The 16,154-nt window shown below is 38.1% G+C and overlaps 1 protein-coding gene and 1 long non-coding RNA gene across 5 annotated transcripts in view; one reads left to right on the forward strand and one right to left on the reverse strand.

Annotated features, from left to right (window-relative positions):
• The window catches only part of LOC130543444 (uncharacterized), a 67,329-nt gene extending 59,564 nt beyond the window's left edge, over positions 1-7,765 (reverse strand). For both annotated transcript variants that reach the window (XR_008958801.1, XR_008958800.1), the window contains exon 1: positions 7,588-7,765. This is a non-coding gene — a long non-coding RNA (uncharacterized LOC130543444). The remainder of the gene's footprint in view (positions 1-7,587) is intronic.
• Positions 7,766-8,098: 333 nt separating this feature from the next.
• NEGR1 (neuronal growth regulator 1) overlaps positions 8,099-16,154 on the forward strand; it is an 804,818-nt gene continuing 796,762 nt past the window's right edge. The window contains exon 1 of one of the 3 annotated variants that reach the window (XM_026497808.4): positions 8,099-8,812. In XM_026497808.4, coding sequence (XP_026353593.1) covers positions 8,637-8,812 — 176 coding nt within the window. In that variant the 5' untranslated portion in view covers positions 8,099-8,636. The remainder of the gene's footprint in view (positions 8,813-16,154) is intronic. The other 2 variants (XM_057310558.1, XM_048220720.2) reach the window with 2 other exon arrangements.

Genomic DNA, 16,154 nt, shown 5'->3' on the forward strand with positions numbered 1-16,154 from the left:
AAGTCCTAGCTACCACAATAAGCTAAAATAAATAAATAAATAAACAAACCAACAAACAAATAAGATAAAATAAAAGATGTACAGAATGGTAGAAAGAAATAAAACTGAAAATTGTTCCTATTTGTTGATGAAATATGGTTTATCTAGAAAATCCCAAGAAATGTGAAAAATAAACTTCTTAGAATAAGTGAGTTCAGTCATAAGATACAAGGTAAAAACATAAAAATTAATTGTATTTCTATATATTAATGATGAATATGTGAAAACTAAAGTTAAATATGCAATGCAACTTTCAAGTGTTCAAAATTTAAGTAAAATATTTAGGTATAAATCTAACAAAAAAGGACTTATATGTTGAAAACTATACAATGTTGATGAAAGAAATCAAAGAAGTTTTAAAGAAAAGGAGTGATATGCCTTGTTCATGGACTGGAAGTCTCAATACAGTGAAGGAGACAATTTTCTCCAAATAGATATATAGTTTTAACAAAATTCCAATAAAAACCAAAAATATTTTTGTAGATATACAAATTAATGTAGATTATTCTAACATGTATATCAAGAGGCCAAGGAACTAGAATAAATAAAACAATTTTTATAAACAAGAATAAAGTGGGAGGAACCACTCTTATAAGGTATAACAAAGACTTTTACAGCTATAATGATCAAAAATGGGTAAGGGATAGATACATAGATCAATAGAACAGAATAAAGAACCCAGAAATAGCCCCACGCAACTGACTTATGAGAAACATGCACAAAGAATTCAGTGCAGGAAATATAGGCTTTTCAAAAATGATTGGTGTAATTGAATTGGAATAATTGAATATCCATAGGCAAAATAAAAACAAATAAAAATAATATTGGCCTAAACATCACACCTTGTATAAAATTTGACTCTAAGTGAAACATAGATTTAGATGGAAAATGATGAAGAAAACACAGTAGAAAACCTTCAGGACCTCATGCTTGGTCAGTTTTCTTAGATATAATACAGAAAGCAGGATCCATAAACTAATTTTTAAAAAATGGACAAAGTAAACTTCATTAAAATTAAAAATTTTGCTTTATGAAAAACTTTAAGAGGAAGAAATGAAAAGCACAGTCTAAAAATATTTTCAAACCACATATCTGCAAAAGGACTCATTATCTAGAATATATTTTAAAAATCACTCAGACTTAGTAAGAAAAATATTTGATTAGAAAATGGGCAAGGAGGGGTGCCTAGGTGGCTCGGTCGGTTAAGTATCTGACTTCAGCTCAGGTCATGATTTCTGGGTCTTGGGACTGAGTTGGTTAGGCCCCCACTCAGCGGGGGTCCGCTCCCCCAGCCTTACTTCTCCCCTACTCATGTGTGCACTCTCTCTCTCTCTGAAATAAAGAAATAAATCTTTAAAAAATAAAAGAAAATGGGCAAATGACATGAGGCGGCATTTCACTGAAGAAGATTCAAGGGTGGTGAATAAGCACATGAGAAGATATCCAACGTTGTTAGTTATTAGGAAAATGCAAATTAAAACCACAATGAATGAAATCCAAAATGAAAATCACAGTGAATGAGATATTTGAATTTGATATCACTACAAATTAGGAAAGCTAAAATAAAAACTAGTGGCAATAAGAAAATGTGGTGAGAATGTGGAGAAACTGGATTTGTCATACACTGGATTTGTAACATAAAATGGTACAGCCAGTCTGTGATTAGGTTGCAGGTTTCCTTGTAAAAAACTAAACATACATTTACATGACCCCACAATCATATCTCTGGGTCTTTATTCCAGAGAAATGAAAATAAGTCTGCATAAAAATCTAGACAGGATTTTTAATAGTAGCTTTATTTGTAATAGCCCCAAACTGACAACAACTAAAATATCCTAAGATAAGTGAATGATTAAACAAAGTGTGGTACATCCATTCTGCCGATGACTCTGCAATAAAAGGAAGAAACTACTGATATAAGAAACAAGTTGGATGGATCTCAGAGGCATTGTGCTGTATGAATAAAAGTCAGCTTCAAAAGGATACATGCCATATGATTCCCCTTATATAACATACTCAAAATGATAAAATAATAGCAATGGAGAACAAATTAGTGTTGATTCAAATCCTAGAGCTGACTGAGACACTGGTGTTGATAAGATAACAAGGCCACCTGAAAAATAAATCTGATCTTAGTAAACCTGCTGGGCAAGAGAGTCCTGTATATATAAACACAGTCTTTCCAAACAGTGCTTGTCATTCTACTCAGTCCTTAGATTCCACTGGTTCTAACAGAAGTGGGTCTATTAGTTCAAGGTAGGGATGCTTCAGCATTCTCATCCGCCCCAATTAAAGTTGGTTTCTCTGCTATTATAGTCTTGGTATAATTTCAAACAGCAAAGTTTTTAAAGGTCTATGATTAAAACAAACATAGACAATATCATCAACAACAAAATAAAAGTTGTCTCCTACATCCTTCATCTAATATGATTTAAGAAAAAAAACAAACTTCTTAATGCTATGTATTTGACATAAGCAACAAGAGAATTTATAACACTAACTTGAAATTTTATCAGAATAGAATATGTGGCAGTCAAGATTTGGTATCTTAATAAACTCTCTTACTTTAAACTGAGACAAGGAAGGCCTACCCATCAACATTGCAATGAATTGGAAGTATGTGTCAACTTGACTAGACTACTGTACCCAGATATTTGGTCAAATACTAGTCTTGATGTTGCTGTGAAGGAATTCTTTAGATGAGATTAATGTTTAAATCAGTGGACTTTGAGTAAAGCAGATTACCCTCCATTATGTGGGTGGGCCTCATTCAATCAGCTGAAGGCCTTAAGAAAAAATTGACTGAGGTCTCTGGGCGAAGAGTTCATTCTGGCTCTAGACTATTAAGATTGTATTGATTTATTTGTCAGAGAGAGAGTGCACAAGCAGGGGGAGTGGCAGGCAGAGGGAAAAGCAGGCTCCCTGCTGAGCAAGGAGCCTCTTGCAGGACTTGATCCCAGAACCCTGGGGATCATGACCTGAGCCAAAGGCAACCCTGGGATCATGACCTGAGCCAAAGGCAGACGCTCAACCAACTGAGCTACCCAGGTGCCCCTAGACTATCTTTAGATACAAGCTGCATTATCAGATCTTTGGGTCTAGAGCCTGCCTCCCTAACTGCAGATCTTGGGCTTGCCAGTTTCATGACTGTAGGAGCTAATTCCTTAAAATAAATCTCCGTGTGTCTGTGTGTGTCTGTGTGTGTGTGTGTGTATGTTTCCCACAAACTTGCAGGCCAGCTTTATTCAAGCTGGGGAAAGTTTTCAGCACTGATGTGCAAGAATGTTCAAATCATCACTGTCTGTATGAGACAGAAATGTAAAACGTATATGTCTGTCAACAATATAATGGATTATAACAGATAAATGTATATAACTATATATTTATACTATGGAATGCTTCACAGATTAAAAAAAACTGAAGTGACAATAGCCGTACAACAGCACAGAGAAATTTTAAAATATGATGTTCAGCAAAAGAATCCAGACACAAAAAAGTATATATTGTATAATTACATATTGTATAATTGATACAACTTTGTAAAAGTACATAGAAAAGCAAGCCATTGTTAAGAAGAGATGCAAAACTTAGTGGTAAAGTGTAAAAAAAAAAAAAAGAGGATATGATAACCATGAAATAATTTTATTGGTTGCTTTTATTGTTTTTTATGTTTTTTTATGCAAAACTAAGTAGTGAAAATATAAAGAAAATGAGGAAATGAAAACCATGAAAAAATTATTATCTCACTCTTATGGGAGAAAATGGGGGTTGGTATTAAAAATTGCTTCCAAGAGTTCTCTAGGGGTGCTAGCAGTTTTCTTTTTCTTAATCTGGGTAGAACTAAATGGAGGTTAACTTTAAATAATACTGCACTAAAATACACCTTTATACTTCATGAACTTTTCTGAAAGTGTGTTGTTAAACATGTGTTGTTCATTAGAAAAATGGGTACGTTAGGGGCGCCTGGGTGGCGCAGTCGTTAAGTGTCTGCCTTCGGCTCAGGGTATGATCCCGGCATTCTGGGATCGAGCCCCACATCAGGCTCCTCTGCTGGGAGCCTGCTTCTTCCTCTCCCACTCCCCCTGCTTGTGTTCCCTCTCTTGCTGGCTGTCTCTATCTCTGTCAAATAAATAAATAAAATCTTAAAAAAAAGAAAAGAAAAATGGGTACGTTAATAAATTAATATATGATTTTTACATTGAGTCAACAGTGAAATGACTTTGCTTTTCCTTTCCTTTATTCAATAGCCATTTCCTGAGTGCATACTCTGTAGCTGTCACTATTTAAAGAATACAAAGATTTAAGTTAGTTCTTAGTACAATTGACATTTGATGAGTAGAGGCCTGAGATGATGCTAAACATTTTCCAATGCACAGGGCAATCCCTACAGCAAATTACCTGTCCCAAAATGTCAAAAGTGTCTAGCCTGAGAAACTTTTCTGTAAAGGAATATTTTCCTGCCCCCAACAAATTTCTTGAGCTTTGTAATTCTCTCAGTGCCCTGCAAATCATTACTCTAGATAGGTGAGTTTAAGTTGGCAAGGTGTTCCAAACTTAAACCAGCTTAATTCAAATAGAGAATCAATTACGGCCCAAGTTAGAGAGCTATTATTCATATGTCCTGTTTATAAGGGCTACCTGACCAACTCTCAGGAATTACAAAGTGCTTTCATTAGCAGTTTCCATTAGGTCCTGGGACCTGTCTTGCCTAAAATTTCTCATGCCTAGACAGTAATATCATGAAAGATGTATCTGGGTCTACTCACTCATCATCAGAGAACAAATGTGAATTTACATTCTATTCTTTTTCCTAATATGAATCTCATTTACACTGTAAATATAAAGCTTATTAAACTATGAAAGCTTAAGATATTTCCTTATAACTACTTTTCCAATACCTCTGAGGTCTCAGGGCATGAAAAACAGGTATGTAAACTAATCTAGATAATGACATAATCAGTTATCACACATATCAGGCTCCGCCTTACTCTTTCCAAAGGAACTCAAATTAGTTGCACATTTCTTGGAATATTAGAAGCTGAGCTTTGAAAATAAAATAAATGAACACTCAAAATAAATGAACATGATTCCAATGTCACGTCTTATATACTCTGACGAAGAGAGTATCCTACATCCTACTATAACCACGCCAACCCTCCCCATCTAAGAAGCTCAAACAATGCTGTTACTTATTCTTGATACTTCTAGGGAACCACGTGCTATCTGAGCTGGGAGGTTTTCTTTCTTGCATTTTGTTATTTGTTTTTGTTCTGGTTTTCCCATAGAAGAAGCCAAGACTGCCAGAATTTAAGTCTCGGCTTGGAAGAAATGTAGGACCGCAAAAGCAAATGCTGGAAACCTTGTAAAATCCTCTCAGAAATATGCCCTAGAAAGAATGAAGAGGAAAGAAAGTCATAGGTGCTTTTAAAATCATATTCCTCCCTAGTCAGAAGGACAGTAAAAGTACACATAGTAATAGGAGCTGCCTGACGTACATGAAAATAATCTTTCCAATAGTCTATGCATCTATAAACTAGGTTTAGTTATTGCTTCCTTTGGATGGGTTTTGTGAGACTTAAGTGCTTGGTGATCAGTGAATGTAAGTTGAGATAAAAACTAGAAATAAAATAAACTCTTTGCCTTTAAATAGAAGTGGTTCCAGTTTCCTTTTACAAGCCCGAAGGGTTGTTGTACATATTAAAACTGCTGCACAGCTCCATCCCTGGTCACAGAAATTCTCCCTCCCCCCCACGCCCCCCAAGATGTCAGATCTCTGGGAAACAGCAGTTACAAAAGGATGCTTTTCATAGCTTGTACTAGAAAACGCTGGCATCCCATCTCTGCATAAAATAGCACTAAACTGAGTCACAACGCCGGAAGCTGTGCCTTCTGCTTCTCTTCAATGGGATCTAGATCATTTCTAGAGAAAATATTAAATAATACAGCATAGTTTTGCCCATGCATGTGACATGCTGATTCTTCTAATCTCCCTTTTGCCCTAGATAATTTTAAGCTTTATCCATCAGTGTACCACGCGAGAAAAAAAAAAAAAAAAACGCAGTTAACAAGATGACAGTGTTATCTAGGTATTTGGCATCAATATTAGCAAGAGTCTGTCATTTGACAATTATTTCCCTAGCATACCAGACGGTAAAGAAAATGTTTTCATTCATCCGCAAATGACTAACATTTTATTGATGTCTCAAAATGCGGTTGAATACTATTGCACTCTCAGTTTCTGAGCCGGGTTTGAGAGTTAAGCTTGAATACTAATAACATCAGTTAACTCCTGCCGCAAGCGTCTCGGTTAATTGCCTAGTATTGGAGTGTCAGTTCAGCGGGGAGGTGATGCTAGTTAGGGGCTCTTGGAGCAGTCAGTCTGGGTGGTCACAGGTGATGGGAACACTTCCCTTTCCCCATTTTCCCCATATATCCTCATGCACTGCGATAAAAATCACCCTGAGCACCGATACCGCCAAGCAAAACGACTCCCTGCCTGCCTCGTAAAGAGCTCAGTCTGGGGAGGCAGCCGGATGCTGACCCCTGCAGAGATTATTGCTTCTGTGCGCTTTGCCAAAGGATCCTGCTAGCATTATGGAAAACGAGTTAGGGATGTGCGGTTTTGCTTTATTTATTTCCTCCAAGGGAAGAAGGACTGGAGTGAAGGCGAAGAAAATCTTCAAAGACTGCTTTAGGGGGGTGAAAGTGGTGGTGGTGGTGGTAGTGAGCATATTTTTTAATTACTTGTTTCTCTCCACTTCCTCGCTCTGCTTCCCAAACTCCTCACTGAACAAGATTGATTGGCGTAACTGCTATTGACTCCAGCCTCGGTTCTTGCATTGATCTGCAAATGGCCCGGAATAGCTAAAGGGTCTTGAATCTGGAAACGAGTTTAAGAAGGGAAGAAGTAGGAAAGGGTAGGGGGCGGCCCCTAGCCCGGCGCTCGGCTCTGCCTTAGGCTAGGACAGCGGCTCCCAGCGGCGGGGCGAGCGGTTAAGAGGCTGCGGCGTTGGAAGCAGGGCGAGCCTCTCTGCGCCGCTGAGGAGGAAATCTGTCCAACCTGGTTTGGAGGCTGTTAAAAAAATATAACCCTGTGACTCGTTAAACCCGAAAACTCAGTCCTGCCTAGATTCGGATGCGCTGATCATTATGCCTGATAAGCTCAAACGGGTTAAACTGCCTCTTACATAACAGGACTGCCTGGCTCTACACAATTAAAACACTTGATTGCAGTCTCTTCCCGACTGCGTCCAGCCGCGACCCGCCCCGTCCCTCCCACCGCGCCTGCGTGCCGCGCGCGCACGAGCCCGTGCACGCGCGTACTACACACTCACACACACACATCCTCACCCACCGTCCACTTCGACAGTACCTCACACACACACACACACGATTTAGTGTCAGCACGCACAGGGTGGGGGGCGAGTAGCGGGCGCCCCCCCATCCATATTGACTGACCCAATAGATACACCAGCTTCTCTACCGCAAGGCCTTGCATGCACCCCTTCATGTGCCCTCAAAAAGCAGCACCCCCGCCACCGTCCCTACCTATTTCCGGAAAAGAGGTAAAGAGTGAACTAGTTGGCCTATTGTAGTCAACTTGTCGATTGTAGCGCGGCCGCCCAGAAGAGATTGGAAAAAATTAGATAAACAACAAAATCTCACAGTCCCCGGCGTCATGATGGCGCCGACTACAACTTGGAGGACTTTAAAGTTACGGTGTCTCAAGAGGTAAAACGCACCAGAGAGGGAAAGCAAAGCGCCCCTCGGCTCTCCACCTCAGCACCGACACGGAGACTATTCTAGCAAAACATCACTCTAGTGCATATGACAAGGGAAGCATTTTGTCTAAGACACATCTCTCTTTCCCCCTCACTTTGCATTAATTGTGATATACCTCCTCCTCTGGATTTTTTTTCCCGTTTTCTGTCTTTTCTTTCTTTTTTAGCCCCCCCCCGTCATCCTCCCCCCCCCCCCCCCGCTGCATCCCCAGTCCCCGGGCGGGGTTGCTAAGGAAACGGCCGCTTGGCAACGCGCGCGAGCCTGGGGGCCAGCGGCCGCCGCTGCGCCCCGCGCTGCTTCTGCTGCTGCTGCTGCGATTGCAGCCGCCCGCCGCCGCCGCTCGTCCTGCCTCCGCCGCCGCCGCCGCGCCTCCTCCCTCACTCGCCGGCGCGCTCGCCTCCTCGCTAGATGGTGTGCGAGCCGCCCGAGAATTAGACTCACTCCGGACTCGGCCAAACGCAACCGAGAGGAGGTGTAGTGTGGTGCCAGGGGGTGGGAGGGGAGGGAGGGAGGGAAAGCGAAGAGAAGGAGGAGGGGAGGCAAAAAAAACAAAACAAAAACAAAACAAAACAAGAGAGAAACAACAGCCAACAACTAGAGGGGAAAGAAAAACAAGAAAGAAAAGAAACCCACCCCCCACCCCACCCCCCAAAAAAAAACCTCAAAAAAGAAAAAAAAAGAAAAAAGGAAAAAAAGAAAAAAAAAAGAAAAAAAATCCTGTGGCGCGCCGCCTGGTTCCCGGGAAGACTCGCCAGCACCAGGGGGTGGGGGAGTGCGAGCTGAAAGCTGCTGGAGAGTGAGCAGCCCTAGCAGGGATGGACATGATGCTGTTGGTGCAGGGTGCTTGTTGCTCGAACCAGTGGCTGGCGGCGGTGCTCCTCAGCCTGTGCTGCCTGCTACCCTCCTGCCTCCCGGCTGGACAGAGTGTGGACTTCCCCTGGGCGGCCGTGGACAACATGATGGTCAGAAAAGGGGACACGGCGGTGCTTAGGTAGGAGGAACGGCGTGCTTTTCGTACTTGTCTCAGTCTTTCTTTCTGTCTCTCTTTCCACCCTTCTTGCTTTTTTATTTTATTTTTTTAATTTTTAACACTGAGTAATAATGCTGGTGGTGATCACCATTAAAAAAAAAAACCCACAAAAAACCCCCAAAAACAAACACACATCTCAAGAAATCCAGATGCTGGTTCTGCCGGATCCTGGCCCCTTTTCGCTGGGGCAGGTAGTAAGCTGGACGCGTGATGCTAAAGCACTTTGCCGGAACGCCAAGTAGCCCGGGGATGAGTGAAGTGTGAGGTTTAGGAGGGGCAGGTGCCACTTTGAAACTCAATTCACAAGGTCTCTGTTTTACTGTCATGGGGTACTATCGGAGAGTCTGACAAGTTTATCAGGTTTGTTTCTATTTTACTCTAGCCTAAGCGACTTTTTAAACTGCAGGCTCCCTGCTCCCATTTATTTTCCCTTTCACTTGGACACTTAGGCTCAATTTCTCCCTCTTTAGCTTTCTTTCTTTCCGCTGATCCTTTTCTCCCCTCTTTCTTTTTTCCCTCCTCATTTTTCTTTTCCCATTTCCGCACTTCCTCTTACTCTCCTTTTTCTCTATTGCCTCTTTTCATCCTTTTTCTGTTTTCTCTGTAGTCTTTCCTCCCTTTTCTATGTTCTCCTCCTGTTTACCTTCAGCATTCTGATTTCTGATCCTATTTAGCCCCCTTTCCTTCACTCTTCACTTCTCCCCATTTCTTCTTTCTCTTCCTTGTTCACGTCCCTATTCTGTGATCTTGTCTTCCCTTTTTTGAGTCACATTTCCCATGCCTCTCCCCATATCCTTTCCCATCACTGTCACATACACATGCATGTTCCCTCTGAACCCTTCCAGTACCATTTTCTCACACTCACAAATCTCTTTCCCTTCAACACACTCACTCACATACTCTCTATTTCACATCCTCACACACACTGGCACTTCCATGCTCTAACAACCACTTTCATATTCACATTCTCTTTCACTGTTTAAAAGGCACACACTCCTTCACTGTTCCACACACTGTCACTCACACGTGTGTACACATGGTCCCCCCCCCCGTCTGTCTCTCTCTGTCTCTCTTGATCCCTTCTTCCTCCTTTCCTTCCTCCCTCCTTCCATGTTCACTTTTACTTCTTTTTCTCACTCTCCCTTCCTCCCTTCTTTTCCCTAAGCTTGAGCACTGAAATGTTTTGTCATTAATGAACATCCACAGCCTGATTTTACCCCTAAGCAACACTGCAGAGTGAGCTTCTGGAAACATTTTTTTTCTCTTGTGAAAATATGAATTGATGATCAGCAGTGCTTAGATCTAAACAAGGCTAAACACTCTTATTCCTTCATTTCCCATCGCCCTACCTTCTCCCCCTGACACCCCCAGCTGACGTACACTTCAAATCTCCCTGAAAGATCTTCTTTCTCTCCACTGGGTGGTAGTTGGCTTGTAAGTGTGGATGCACAAAATCAGTATACATGGCATGTCTAAGGTGACAGAGAGTGGGATAGGTTTCTGTTTGAACTGTGCAACATATTTTAAATTTAACGATCAGGGATCTGGGTGTGGTATATGTTTTACACCTTCTGAAATATGCTTGGGACACCAAATTCACTTGGAATACTATTATAATTTCTGATATACACTAATAACTAATATGCTTTCGTAATATGTTATCTATGCTGCTTTAAATACAAAATGCCATTGAATGTATACAAAAGTAACATTTAATTTGTTATAACTTAGTAAAATACCTTTTCATTCCTGGTAAAAGCTATGAACTCTATGTCACGTAGAGGATATATATGAAACCCACATTTATGTTCTTTATATTAAGTTTGTTTTGGAAGTTTGAACAACAGTGGTAAGCATGAAACACTACCTTCAGAGGCTGCAAACACAGATCATGGGAGCTGCAATCTGTGTATGTGGCAGCATATTGCTTATTTGTAATGGGCATGAACATTTTCAACCTAAAGGATACACTACTTGTCTTTGGATGATATATCTTGGTATTTTGTTTCTAATGAATCTAATACATATTGTAGCTAATTAAAATATCCGGAACCACATTCTGCTTCTAGGAGATCTAGGTTTAGTTCTCTCATTGCTTACAATAGTGAAGCTTCTCTAGCTAGTGGGGCAATATCTTTCCAGTGTTGTTGCTTTGGTGCAGTCCTTGTTTACTTGTATACACTGTAACACATCCATTGAGATGCTCTATCCTGACTTTTGTAATATCTTAATTAGGGAACTTGACTCTTAAACTTTTTAAAAAGAATGAAATCTCTATCTCTTCTAAGTGATGTTTCTACCAATTGCAGTGTTTATTTTTTTAATAACTAGAATAATTTCTTGTCATATGAAACAGAAGTCTGATCTGCATTACTTTTTACCCGAAGTAATTTGCTTATAGTAATTCCATAATTCTCTAGGGAGTATCCCACTTTTTATCCTTTTACATTGTCCATAGGTTTTTAAACTATTTTAATATATGTGTTTATAAGAAATTCTCTCTCTGTTAAAAATTGTTAAATTGTATCAGTTGTTTTTCTTGACTCTTCTTCTGCATCTGGTATTTGCTCTGTTCACACCAATACAGACAGAGCTTAAGGACTAATTGAGTGTGTAAGTCAGGTGCCACATTTTTCATCAACAGTAATGTCACAGTTATATTTTATGCTTTTACATTGGAGACTTAGAATCATATTCGATGTTACTCTAATTCATTAGGAAACAAAACAAAACAAAATTTAGCTTCAAACATACACCCCCTCCCATCAAAGTACAAAAATCTGGTGCTCAAGAGAACACTTTACTGAATTACATGATATCATTTATTAAGCTTTACCCAATATGCCCTATTTTTAATGTAACACATTCCTCAAAGTGTCTCTAATAAAGAGCAAATAGTGGCATAACAGTTATCAAATAACTTTAAGAGCTAAAGGCCTGAAAGTGCAAACATGTCAGTCAGTGACTCTGTTGCTTGTGGTTACATTAATGAAATAGAAGTGTAAAGGTCAAATGATACATTTCTATCTCCTAAATGCCAGAATGTCTGTTTTAGAGAAAAAAAAATCAAGAAAAACAGAACTTTCCTTAAGTGGCGTTATAATACAACAGGAAATCATTCTGTGATCTACTAACAATATTTATCATTTTACAAATGATCTTCTCTGTTTAGCTTAAACAGTGGACTTATAATGAAATTCCTTTCAATAACTGCAGCATTTTTATCATTTTAATTTTGCTCTTAAAGTTAGTGAAGCAATATATAAAGTCTCAAAATTTCCCTTACTCCTAATAGTGTTATTCACTGATAAATCTCTGAAGGATTCACTTGGACCTTCTTGATGGAGTATTTAATGATGCATCTATTCAACATAGAACATTTGGTACCTCCTTTACTTAAACTTTGGATTTCAATACATGCATGTATGTCTTTGAATACATTGTAATTTGCTAAAAACACAAATAAATGCTTTCATTAGCTTCTTAAATTTTGACTTCAATTGCTACTATGTTTAATACATATTAGTAGTTTATGCCTAACAAAATTTGTTAATCTGCCTATGGAGAAGTTAACTTTTTCTCCAATCTTCAAATTGTATTTTGTAGTACACGGAAGATAGGAGTTAATGTTTCGTGGGGTGACAAAGCAAAGAACAGAAGATACTAGAACCACATTGTTCACATTTCAGGACCCTGTGTTTCTAGACCTGGAGAATCAAGGGAAACGTAACAATGCTTTGGATCAATACATAAATTTCAGATGACTTTTAAAATATAGTTTTGCAGTCATTTTAATGTGAATCAGTTGTTTTATTCTTACCATATGAACAAACACAGTTATGTTAATGTGTCTAAAATGTTTAATACTCTTTGGAAACAATACAAGGAACATCCTCATTTATATCCTCTTAGTGACTGAACATTTTTTTAAAACACATGTCATTTTTAAGCTAATTCTTTCAATCTGTTTCTACTTCAGCTCTTCTGTATGAATTTTGTACATTTTAAGCCGCCTTCCTGATATGAATTCAAAATATCCTATTCTCTACTTGTCATGCTTTAATCAAAGAAAGGAAGAGAGATTCTTTTCTTAAATGTGATATCTTCTTTTACCTTAGCAAAGTTGAACACAACTCTGTCATTTTAATACAGTAGGTTTGAATGGAAGTTATACATGAGATCCCAATATGATATTGTAGTAAGAGGGACAGTTTTTACTTACAACAGAGAACATAGAGCACATTTCCACAGAAGATATTTTCATTGGAAGCCACAAAACTTTCGCAAGTAGATTTATAAGTGGATATGATGAGTATTTATCACTTCTCGAACTATTTGTCCAAAACACTGGCCTTTTGATTAGACTACATTAATTAGTTTTGTTTCGAAATGCATGCTGCTGGATATAAGAAAGTAAAGGATTTATTTATGAGAATGCAGAATTACCTATAGCAGTAGAAATCAATTGTGCTGTACTTTTGGAATATCATCGGATTGTCTCACATTGTTTGTTGAGTCATTCCTACACATTGATGCAATACATATTTCAAATACATTATTTAACTATATAGGCATTTTCAATTTAGAACATTAAAGCATTATTAAAGACCTATATGCTTATTCAGTAGTGTTGGACAAATATTTCTAAAATTCTGAGGTTTTTTTCCTTCTTCAAGAAAGAAAGGGAAATAGATTATCCTACTGAGTCATTTTGGAAAAAATGTGTTCTAGAATACAAAATAAAATGCTACACCATTACCTGTAGTGATTTGCAAAGCTGTTCGATTAGCATGACATATTACTTGGTATATCTGTTATATTAAAGGACAATGTAGTTATTTTAAAGTTTTCTAGATAAACTTTAGATAAATTTATTTTGCGTAGTCTTTTTTGTTTAGAAGAATTGATAAACCTATGTGATTGTATAAATCTTTGAACACATTCTTGTTAATAAAGTACTTATTTTAAATAGATTGGCTTTGCAATTAAACAGTTCCATGGAATAAGTTAATTCTGCAATACCTGACTTCTGAAGAACTTAGGGAAATGTTCACACCTTGTGTGTGACAGGTCTGGACCTGATTAAGCAATCCAACTTTCGTGGTTCTGCTACCTGATGCTAGTGGAGATAGATGGCAGAGCTAATCCCTGAGCCTGTATTTCCCAGACAGGCCTCGTCAGCTGCCTTCTTGTTGTGTGATTGCCCAGTGGAGGGTAGTTTTGGGAGAAGGCAGGACATGATGAGTTCTGCTCTACAGTGTTTCTCCCCTCCTTTGTTGCTTTGGGCAGCGTCCAGCTGTGTCCCCATCTCCCAGTGGGACCTCTTTCTTCCATCTTCTACCAGATAACTGGCTCTTGGGCTTCTGTTTAACTCTCATCTCTTTCTACTTCTCTCTTAGGAATAGTAGTGGCTTCTGCTATTTGAATTCACGGGTTGTCTTACCTATACGGCTTCTCAGCTTTTCTACACAGTTTGCAATCAATTTCTTTCATTACATTCCCTGTTTTAAATATCCAGAATGTTTTAAGTTTTGCTGGTGGAACCCTGATTGATATATAGTGAAAGGTAATAATTTCAGTGATTTTAATTATATTTGATTAAATGACTGCTTTGCCCATGGCACCACAAATGTTGCTTACTAGCACTGGGTATAATAGTTGTTGAAAGAGAGGAAGTTAAACCATAATGACATTGGGGCATTTTACACAGAAGAAAGATGGATTTATTTCCCACACCCAGATTATGGTGAGAATAATAAACCAAATGTGTAAATATTTAATTAAATATCCATTGATTAATAATATTTAAGTAAATAATGTTGCTAAGGGTGGGAAAATAATGAAGTTGATGAATAAATATTGGCAAGACTCAATAATTCTGTATCTTTTTTTTTTTTTTAAGCAAAAGAGAAGGAGGGCTAAACTCTGTTTGTGGATATGGGATCAAAATGCTGAGATAATTCCTACAGAGTTGCCTATTGAAATCAATAGGAATTAAAGACCTTTCTTTTATGTAGCTTAATATCTGAGGAACTAATCAAAATTTCCAGTTTTATGAAAGATGGTCATAACAATGCCCATGATTCTAGTATTTGGCCACTGTAGAAATTAGTCTCTCAAGCCATTTGAGTCTTTTGATTAGAAGTCAAATCACTTTTCTATCAAAATCAAAATAACATAAATTAAGACACTGTACACATCATGTACCTTACGTAGAAGAGCTAAGGGAAGCTTCATTAAAAAGTTTCCCCCCCCCCTTCTTAACTGAATATTAGATCATGTGGCAACCTTCATTTAACTTCTTCAAAATACTTTCTAAAGGCATTGTGTAGGTGTCTGGCTACGATATAAATAAGCATTCACCATAAAGTCTACTTTTGGTATATTTCTCCATGCTTTTGCAAGAAAGATGGTAATTTAAAACCATTATTAATGAAATGACCCTCTCTTAAGGATGTTCAAGAGAGGATTTCTGAATTGGGAGGAAGTTGGACTTACTGATCTCTGCCATGCCATCCTTTTCAAAGTTTTGCTGATCCATTATAGATTGTCATTGATGCTTTCTATGTATAAGAGAAAATAAAATTTATTGCTCTTTCTTTCCTAGGAACATCATACTACCTGGTTTTTGGCTTTTGTAGAGGGAATTTTAAATTGGGTCACATGCTCTTTTTTCAGGTATTTTATGTATTTCAAATGCACCAGTGGAAACAAGAACTTCCCATACTACTAGAGAGTCAAATGTAGGATTTTCCTACATGGTCATAATCATTATCAAATTGGATTTTAATTAGTCCCCTCTATCTAAAAATGTAATATCATTTCAAAGATATTGAAGAAATTTAATAGTAGCAAAAATTTCTTTGGTGTTTTGTTAAAATATACTTTCTGTTCTTTGCTGTACTCATTTTAATTGACAAAACAGCTGGGTGTGTAAGCACTATGACTCTTGTTCGTCTCTTCTAGGGCCTTAACACAGAGCCTTACATATATCATGCTAACATCTACTGTTTTTTAAGTTAATGACTCCATGGCAGGATAAGTGAAGGGATAAATGTGTTTGTGCTTTAGTTTATTAATTGTTTCATATTTTAATAATTGTAGTATATTTAATACTGTGTTGGATCTGCATATATATAGTGATTAAATACTTTTTATCGAATCCATATATCACAAGTCAGCAGGGAAAGTTTGAAATGCAATGGTATGGTTGTAAGATTTTAAGTTGTAGTTATAATTTTAAGAAGATCAAATATTTTATGTTATATAGTAAGGTTTTTGCCATTTGCAATTCTAATCATCA

The sequence above is a fragment of the Ursus arctos genome, unplaced genomic scaffold (assembly GCF_023065955.2).
Source record: "Ursus arctos isolate Adak ecotype North America unplaced genomic scaffold, UrsArc2.0 scaffold_12, whole genome shotgun sequence".
NCBI lineage: Eukaryota > Metazoa > Chordata > Mammalia > Carnivora > Ursidae > Ursus > Ursus arctos.